This window comes from Dipodomys ordii, unplaced genomic scaffold (genome assembly GCF_000151885.1).
Source record: "Dipodomys ordii isolate 6190 unplaced genomic scaffold, Dord_2.0 Scaffold34, whole genome shotgun sequence".
NCBI lineage: Eukaryota > Metazoa > Chordata > Mammalia > Rodentia > Heteromyidae > Dipodomys > Dipodomys ordii.
In genome coordinates, this window is record NW_012267250.1 from 7,093,701 (window position 1) to 7,102,800 (window position 9,100).

The following is a 9,100-nucleotide window of genomic DNA, read 5'->3' on the forward strand; positions in this document are numbered from 1 at the left end:
ACCCAAAAACGTCTCTAGAATATGTAGATGGCAAGTGTACGCTGCAGCCAACTAGCATATATGTAGAGTGTTGGTCAGCTGTCAAAGTATAATCATGAACATAAACAAAAAAAAGGGGTGCTGCCACCAATAACAGAAAATGACAATCAAAAATTATTGCAGTAGGCAGTTTGAGGTGTTAACAGCTAATGAACTCTTCCTCCCACTGAAAATAGCCATTTTCTTATCTACTGGCTGCATTGTTCCAAACTTCTCAACTGCCAGCTCTCTTGGCTGTCAAGCAGTTCTAGCTAGGTCTCTGCTCAACATGGTCCAAATTCCACTGCACTTTGTGTATCAAGGAACTTTCTGCAACACATGCTCCTTCAAGTGTGTGTATACATCAGCAACATCACAGATGCCATCTAAGCCTGTTTAATCAGAATATGCATTTAAACAACAGTCCTAAGTGATCATTTTCATTCTTAAAATGTTCCTTTTTTCCCACTTCAACTCTTTAGTTTTTATATTAACTGTAATGTGGAGACAATGACAGTGAGGTTGTTTTCAAAAGCACCCAGTCTTAACAAGAAAAAAATAAGATTCACAAAGTATTAATCTGTCTATGCATACCAGAAACAGGCAGAGATTGCCTGGTCAACCTCCCAAGCATTCACTTCCCCATTTCACACCCTCTCCACAATCCTGTTTGTAATGTTCAACATCAATCTTTGTTCCAACAGGGTTTTATCCCCCACTTACATGTATTTTTCCCCACCCAGACAGCACATATCTTGAGAAACAAGTACTAAAACTTACTCAACTTTCTTAATCTCCAAACCCTAGGAATTGTGTGTGATAAAGACTTCTGTTTGACAGTGCCTTTGTTTCTGCTTAATAATTTGGTCATTAAGCAGCCAATTCATGCAATTTTAAACACATGCAAAAATATCGTACCTATTTAAGTCTTAAAATTATAGCATATATTTTCAGTCAGATCAATCTGTTTCCTCCAGTCACCTCTACTACTAGGTTAATGCCAAAGATTTTAGTTCATATGATAGAAAAAAAATACAAAAGTTTATATACTTGGCTATTTCCAATGTGTTTGCATCTTTCTACAAACATCTCATCTTTGAATTCCTAACAACTCCTATAGTTTCTGACATACAAGCAGTTGTTGAATTAAGTGGGTTACTTTTAAACAACTTTGAGTCTGCTAGCATACTGTAATTAATGAAAAAAGGTCCAATACAAAACATTTTAATAAGTTGTCAAATATACAGTTATTAGAATTATCTAAATATCACTTATAAAATTGGTATATCACATTAGATGAGTCTACAAAATAAAAACACAAATCACACATCGACAATAACCCCCGCAATCCAATACCCCCCATCAATAGTACAAATTACAAACACAGTTAAAAAACAAAATGACAGACATTTTAACAGAAGTAACTGATTAAATACATTCATTCATCAAGTACAAGAAATTTAGCACTGCTGCTTAAAGTCACTAGTATACAATTTTAGGTGCGATTTCACATGCTTTCAAAAACTTCCAGTACAGTCCCCATAGTAAAGTGTCTTTGTGCACGCCATGTTTATCTGTTGGTGTGTTACACATCATACTTAAGACCATTTCATCTCAAAATTAAACAATTTATCTTGAAAGTGAACACCAGGCCAAAATTTAACCCCAAAGATGACAAAATTCAAAACCTTATTAATTTATTGTATGAGTACTAGTTCATAGTGGAGAATAGAAAAATATTTAAATAGTAACAACAAAAACAAAAGATGGTGCTCCAACCTTCCTAAAATCTTAACAAGCATTTTATAGTGCAATCATTCTAGTTAAAAAGTAATTTCATTTCCATTGCCAAATTTAAAATATCAGTGATTTTGAAGATAGGATTGAGGCCTAAAATATTTGTACTAAGTTGTAAAACACAATTTTTAAGTTTGCAGTCAATTTGCTTGTGAATGTACAATGGAATGTGTTCCACATAAGTTTTATACACTACTATGGAGGGATAATATAAGTAAGTATACCATTAGTGGCAAGAAAGTGGAAAATTAAGGCTTTTTATCTATTTGACTACTTTAACTCAAGTCAAGTGGAGGCTACAATTCTGCAAGGGATAGTTTCTAATAACTGCATCATCCTTACTCAGTACTTAGGATTTTTTTACCTTTAATCTTGAAATGCACATTTCTCTATCTCACTATTTTAATTAAGTCCTCAATCTCACTCTCCATCTCTAGATGGAATGCTGGAAGAGCCTTGTCTGCTCAGCCTTGTATATACTGGGACTCGGGTGGAGAAATGATGCTTAGCTTGTGGTAGACATCCTAAATTTAGATTCCAAGGCAACCCTCTTCTTTTCCCAAAGCACTTTTACCATTTCAAACCTTGTCAGATAACCAATTCTTAAAAAGAAATGGATGTTTTCTGGGCCTATTAAAAGGGTACTGAAGCTACAAATACAAAATTGAGGTTAAAGGCACTGGAGAAGGTAGATAATCATAAAACACTGTAAACAATTTGTAAAGCAAATAAAAGAAAATGGTACTAAAACAATGGCAATGACTTAAAACAGTAGACAAAATTTCTGTCAGTTCACAATAAAATTCTGTCATTGGTCTACAGTTTTCATTTATCCTACAATGTTCTAAACCTTTGAAAAAGTTTTCAGTTAAAAAATTGCAACTAAAATAATTATGAATTCCTCTTTTCCCTAATGTTATCAATTTGGTAGTTTATATGCATGATGTGGAGAATGTTGGAAATCATAAAGTACTAAACTTATACTAATCAAAATTCAGAAAAGGTTTTGCTCATTTGATAGTCTAGAGGTCCACAGTTGCAAACTATAGCGTTAAGAGGCATAGTAAGAATAATCCTTCCAGACACAAAACAGAGAATCATAAGTACTGATTGGAATTACCACAAGCTCCATAACAGAGCCATTTAATATACACTCTCATAAGTTTCTTGAAAAACTATTTAAATAAAATATGTAGTATTTATCACCAATTTTAATTTACTTAAATCTATGCAACTTCCATCCATATTAAAATATCAGTTAATGTAAATATTTATTATAAAACTATTTTACAATTTAAATTTTTATTTGAGAAATGTATTCACATCCACAGTTTCTTAAAAGTCCTTTTTATGAGTTCACGCCACAAAAAAATACACTACAATCATGTTTTGGGAGGGGAGGGAGAGAGGATTAATAATCCTATTATCCAAACGACATCCTTATTTCTTAAACAATATTCAAATATCCTTGGTGAATAATGATTACTCATCCTCACAGTGGTAAATTTAACATAATCATCAAACAGGACTGCACAGTAAAACAGTCACATGAAGACTACATAAACAATTACTCTATTACAAGTTTACTTATAAAGTAACATAAAATGGGCATTGGAAAGCAGTGATAAAAAATGTAAACAAAAAGAATTAAAGGTTAATCCCTTCCCTGAAAAACAAAACATAAAAGTAGTTTTTTTATTATAACAAAACATGATCTATCAAAAAGGTAAGACAGTGATTTTACACAACTGTATTTCCAGAGACTAGATGATGAAAATTGGGAACTGATTTACTGAATTAAAATTTTCAAAGAATCTGATGAAATGTTATTAAATTTGTGGTATATAGGATGATATTACCCTATGAAAACAGCGTCAAGATTCCACACAGTATTAATTGCATGAAGTTCAGACTTTCTGAACCACTAGCTAATAATGACAACATCAACAACAAAAGTCCATAGTGTAAGAAAAAGGAAAACTAAAATTTTCTATTTATTTCCATAAAGCAAAAACAAAATATCTATAGTTTATACCTACTTGGGCAGTAAAAAAAACACAAAGCCTCTATGGAAAACACTTCATAGTGATTCCAAATAAAATATTAATAAAATACATATGAATTTTTAGTGTCATTCCAGTTTAATAGTTTTACTAAACATAGAACTCACAGAGCATTTACTTGGTGTTTTCTTTGTATTCAGGTATTTGCAAACTGCCTTCAGAAAGGGCTGGGAAGGTAAGACAAATTTAAATTTCTTCAACATCACAAAAAATGGCACTTGGATTCAAAACTTTAATTAAAGGAGAAAGAAAAAAGTAACAATGTGTAACTATCTTAATTTCAAATTTTAATGTTTTCATTGACAATTAGATAATTTGAAAAGGGTAGTGGGTGTGAAACAAAGGTAATATTTATAAATCAAATTTTCCCAAGAAAAATAGCATCACCCTTTGCCCAGCCAGCAATAAATTATAATTCTTGTGCAGACTACAATATAAAACGTTTACTGAAGAGTGAAACGGAAGCATAGATTTTAGGTATGCACCAAAGCCTACATTATGCATTAATTGCTACATGGTACTTCTGACAATTTACCTAACTGTATGTTGCCTTTGTTGCTTAATTGAATTCAAAGAAACACTTTTTATTTTGTTGGTAGTGGGGCTTGAACTCTGGGCCTGGACGCTGTTCCCAAGCTCTTCAGTTCAAGGAAAGTGCTCTACCACTTGAGCCACAGCGCCACTTCCAGAAACACTATTTTTAACAAAATACATTTATATTATTGCTTAACTGAATAGGGAACATTGAAATACATGCATTTTGAAAGGACAAATTTAAAAAGTATTTAAATGATAAAAAGCCTCAACCATCCACAGTTGACATCTCAGTTTAAGAAAAAAGTGTAACACAATTTATAGTACTTTTCACAATGTAATAGATTCCAATTTTGCCACTAAATAAATGAGCTTACGAGAAAAATACATTGTTGCTTGCAAGTAATTTCTTTCTTCTCCTGACCCTAATAAAAATAACCAGTGCCCTGACTTTCAGGATTTTTGTTGTTGCTGTTGTTGCTGTCCATTTCAGTAAGATTTTCCGTGTTCTGGAATATGTACAGAAACTGAAAATAAAAGGAAAACTTGCTTTTGGAATGCAATAATTCTAAATCATCTCACTAAGAAGCACCTTTTGATATGCTGGTCTGAACTTTTAATATAAAATCCTATTTCTGAAGTAGAATTTTTTCCAGTCTTTGTAGCATTAAACAGCCAATACTGAGGATGTTAGCCTGTGCTTTGTAGATATTTGAAGGTGTTCTGATGATGAAATAGTTTAGATATGGCTCACTGTCAAGGCTGGGTGGACAGAGATTTCATGATAAAATTGGCTACAAAAAGCTAAATAAACTTGTAATGACTGAACAATGATTTCCATTTTGCTTGAGCCAAACAGATGTTGTTTAAGCCATGTACCACCACATTCCCTATTTAATATTCCTGTTTCTTTATTCTTCATAGTTTTCTAATGAACTTATAGTTAGTATTCCTGAGTAAGATTATAAAAAAGTTAACCTTTCTACCAAAAGTATAAAGACAAATAAAATGTTGACTCACAATACAATTTTTTACATAGCATCACAGGTGCAGAGATAATAACTGCTGCTCTTCATTATGATTGGCCCATCCTTAAAAGACCAAGGCAAAAGATTCAATTGTCTAAAATACTTCGAAGTACAGTAATTAAATGTTTTAGACCATAAACATATCCCTCATCTATTGTGTTGCTAGGGAACACATGAGCAAAATCTATCATTCGCACTTCTACTTCTGCAATCTCTTGGCAACCAGTGGGAAGGTGATAGAAAACTTTCTCCAGCTGGGAAAGTACATTTCCGTTTAAATGTTCCTGTGACATGCTTTTCCACCCATTGTCCTGCTCCCTATTTTCAACTTTCAATGAAGTCTGACTGTGATGTTTTTTTGAATACATTTTTCTGTGCCGAGCATAGATCTTGGATAAGCTTTTGCCTACTGAAGACTCTATTTTTCCATTTGCTGTGGAATTTAACACATGAAAGTTATTATTGTACTCCAGTACATCTGTGTCTGACAGTTGTCCTTTGGATAATATCTTTTCTGCCAAAGTTCTGTCATTTGTTTTTGTTGTAGTAGGTGGCTGAGATGAACCTTCATATACAAACAATAATGAGCTAGCATAGAAGTTAAGCTGCTTCTGGTTTTCAAACCACTGCAGAATCTTCTCAATCTTCTGAATACTGGCAGCAACAGCATCTTTTCTTAAGCAGAATCCATTATGAAAAAACTTGGAGACACCTATGATATGAAATATATTAGGATTAGAATCACATTATAAAACAGCTGCTAGGGGGAAAGTGAACTCACAATATATAAAATTCTCCAATAATTTCCTCATCATCTCTTAAAATAACTGAAGAGCTATTTCTAGAATTCTATTTGGAGACATTTAGATCACAACTTAATTCTTAGTTAAAATTCATTAGAGACTATTTAAATGACACTAACAAAGTAAAATTTTATTCATATAAAAGACACAAAAGATAAAAACAAGGGAGGGGGGTAACAATACTCGATAGGAAATGTACGCATTACCTTACTCATGTAACTGTAACCCCTCTGTACAGTATCTTTACAACAAAAATGTATTAAAAAAAAGAAATCTCTTACAAACAAGTAGTTTAACACTATGGTGGTTCTGGTATTTGAACTCAAAGCAGCCTCCGCCTCCTTGCTAGGCTGGTGCTCTAATACCTAAGCTGTCTCTATCCCTTTACAAACTGAGTCTGGGTCTCAACTTCCTACCAAAGTGTACAGCTGAGCCAGGTTTTCCCAACTCTGTCACTGCTAAGGTGACAAAACCATTGTGCCCAGCTATGGGTTAAAGAAAGGATCTTGTGGCTGGGCACCGGTGGCTCACACCTGTAATCCTCGCTACTGAGGAGGCTGAGATCTGAGGATCATGGCTCAAAGGTAGCCTGGGCAGAAAAGTCCATGAGACTCTTATCTCCAATTAATCACTAGAAAACCAGAAGTGGTGCTGTGGTGCTGTGCGGTAGAGCACGCGCCTTGATCTGAAGAGCACAGGGATAGTGCCCAAGCCCAGACCTCCCTCCCCGCCCCAAAAAAAGGATCTTGCAAATTTTTCTGCATAAGCTGGCCTTAAACCTTGGATTTTGCCCAGGACTCCCAAGTTGAGAGGATTACAAGTCTAAACTACCAGAACTTGGCTTAAAATTGAGACTTTTAAATGTACTAACCTATACGATTATTGGGCCTCTTTTAAAACTATGCCTTAAAGTGTTACTATAGATTGGAAATTATGAGTATACACAACTTGATTTCTGCTTTTAAATAACTTGTTCCTGAACTTTGGGACAAAAATTGGTAAGAAATATTTAGCTGGATGCTAGTGGCTCATGTATGTAATCCTACCAACTCGGGAAGTAGAGATATGGAGGACAGCAGTTTAAAACCAGTTTGGGTAAAAAAAGTTAGAGAGAATCCATCTCCAAAACATTCAGCAAAATAGCCAGACTGGAGGCATAGTTCAAGTGGTAGAGTGACAGCTGAGCAGCCAAGGCAGCCAAGCAAGCAAGGCAAATAAGCACTAAACCCTGAGTTCAAACCCTAGTATAATAGAAAAGTAGTTTTAAATACATAATCTGAATATCATCTTGCTGTTGGTTATATATATCAAAATAAACACTTTAACATTGTGGGTGTTTATTTTCTATACATAATATAAAAATTCTTCTACAAATGACAATACACATAAATATTTCTTAGAGCCACAAATAAGCTTCCAATATTATTTCCACAAATCTAAGAGTACTTTTGCAATAATTTGACCATTAGTATTTTAGAAGCATGTATGTTACCAAACTTTCTTTAAATCAATCTAATTTTGCTTGATTATTCATTAGGTAGCACTAGAAGCTTTGGAAACTTCTCCAAAGTACATTTCATGAAACAACATACATTTTAAGTTTCTTATGTAATAAACAATTTAATATAATAGTATTTACAATCTACACTCAAAAAATGACTGTAGCTAGTCAGAAGGTGAAGATGGGACATCATCAAATTTCAAGGCAAAGGAAAAAGTAGGAGGAGGATTGTAGTCTTAAACGGGCGCCCCCCCAGAAAGTGAGACCTTGGTTGAAAAGTAAATTAAAATAAAAAAGGCCTGGAGATGTATAGTAGACTGCTTAGCAAGTACAATGCTCTGAGTTCAAACCCCAGAAACCCCCCCAAATAAAAAACTGTAATGACAATCTTTCATTTCAGAATTAAGCTAGACAGTCAGTATGTTTCATATAGATATATATATATATATGACATATATATGTTTTATATTTGTATGTGTGTGTGTGTGTGTGTGTATGTGTGTGTGTGTTGGTTCTTGGGCTTGAACTCAGGGTTGAGCTTCTTTTGTTCAAGGCTAGTGCTCTACACTTGAGCCACAGAGCCATTTCCAGCTTTTCCTGAGTAGTCTATTGAGATCACAGACTTTTCTGCCCAGGCTGTCTTTGAACTTAAGTCCTAAGATCTCAGCCTCCTGAGTCGCTAGGGTTATAGCCATGAGCCACCAGTACTCAGCTTAATATTAAAGCATACAACCAAGTATTTTATCCAAGATGTTCTTCCTCCAAAGTCCATATGTTGAAGGTTTAGTCTTAATAAGAGGTGATACAACTTTTTGGAGGTTGGCCTAGAGGAAGGAAGTTAGGTCAATGGGATGTGTCCATGGAAAAAAATTGGGGACCTTCCCGCTCTTCTCATTCTGCTTACTGGCCGTGCTAAGGAGAGCTGCTTTTGTCTACAGTGTATGTTTATCATGATGTACTGTGGCACCACCTGTAACTAGGTTACCTGAGCACAGGATGAAGCCACGAATCAAACATTTCCTTTATTCATTTATTTGAACTCAGCGTCTGGGCTTTATCCTAGAGCCTCTCTGTGCTCAAAGCTAGCTCACTACCACTTGAGCCACAGTACCACTTCCGGCTTTTCTGTTTATATGGTACTGAGGAATGGAACCCAGTACTTCATGCATGGTAGGCAAGCACTCTACCACGAGCCACATTCCCAGCCCATTTCTTATGTTTAAATTGGTTATCTTAGGGTTTTTGGTCAGCACTGGAAAGGTAGGGTGTGTGTGTGTGTGCACTCTACCACGAGCCACATTCCCAGCCCATTTCTTATGTTTAAATTGGTTATCTTAGGGTTTTTGGTCAGCACTG

At 34.7% G+C, this 9,100-nt stretch overlaps 1 protein-coding gene across 2 annotated transcripts in view; it reads right to left on the reverse strand.

Annotated features, from left to right (window-relative positions):
• Positions 1-4,916: 4,916 nt before the first annotated feature.
• Ipmk (inositol polyphosphate multikinase) overlaps positions 4,917-9,100 on the reverse strand; it is a 36,578-nt gene continuing 32,394 nt past the window's right edge. For both annotated transcript variants that reach the window (XM_013017202.1, XM_013017203.1), the window contains exon 6: positions 4,917-6,152. In XM_013017202.1, coding sequence (XP_012872656.1) covers positions 5,527-6,152 — 626 coding nt within the window. In that variant the 3' untranslated portion in view covers positions 4,917-5,526. The remainder of the gene's footprint in view (positions 6,153-9,100) is intronic.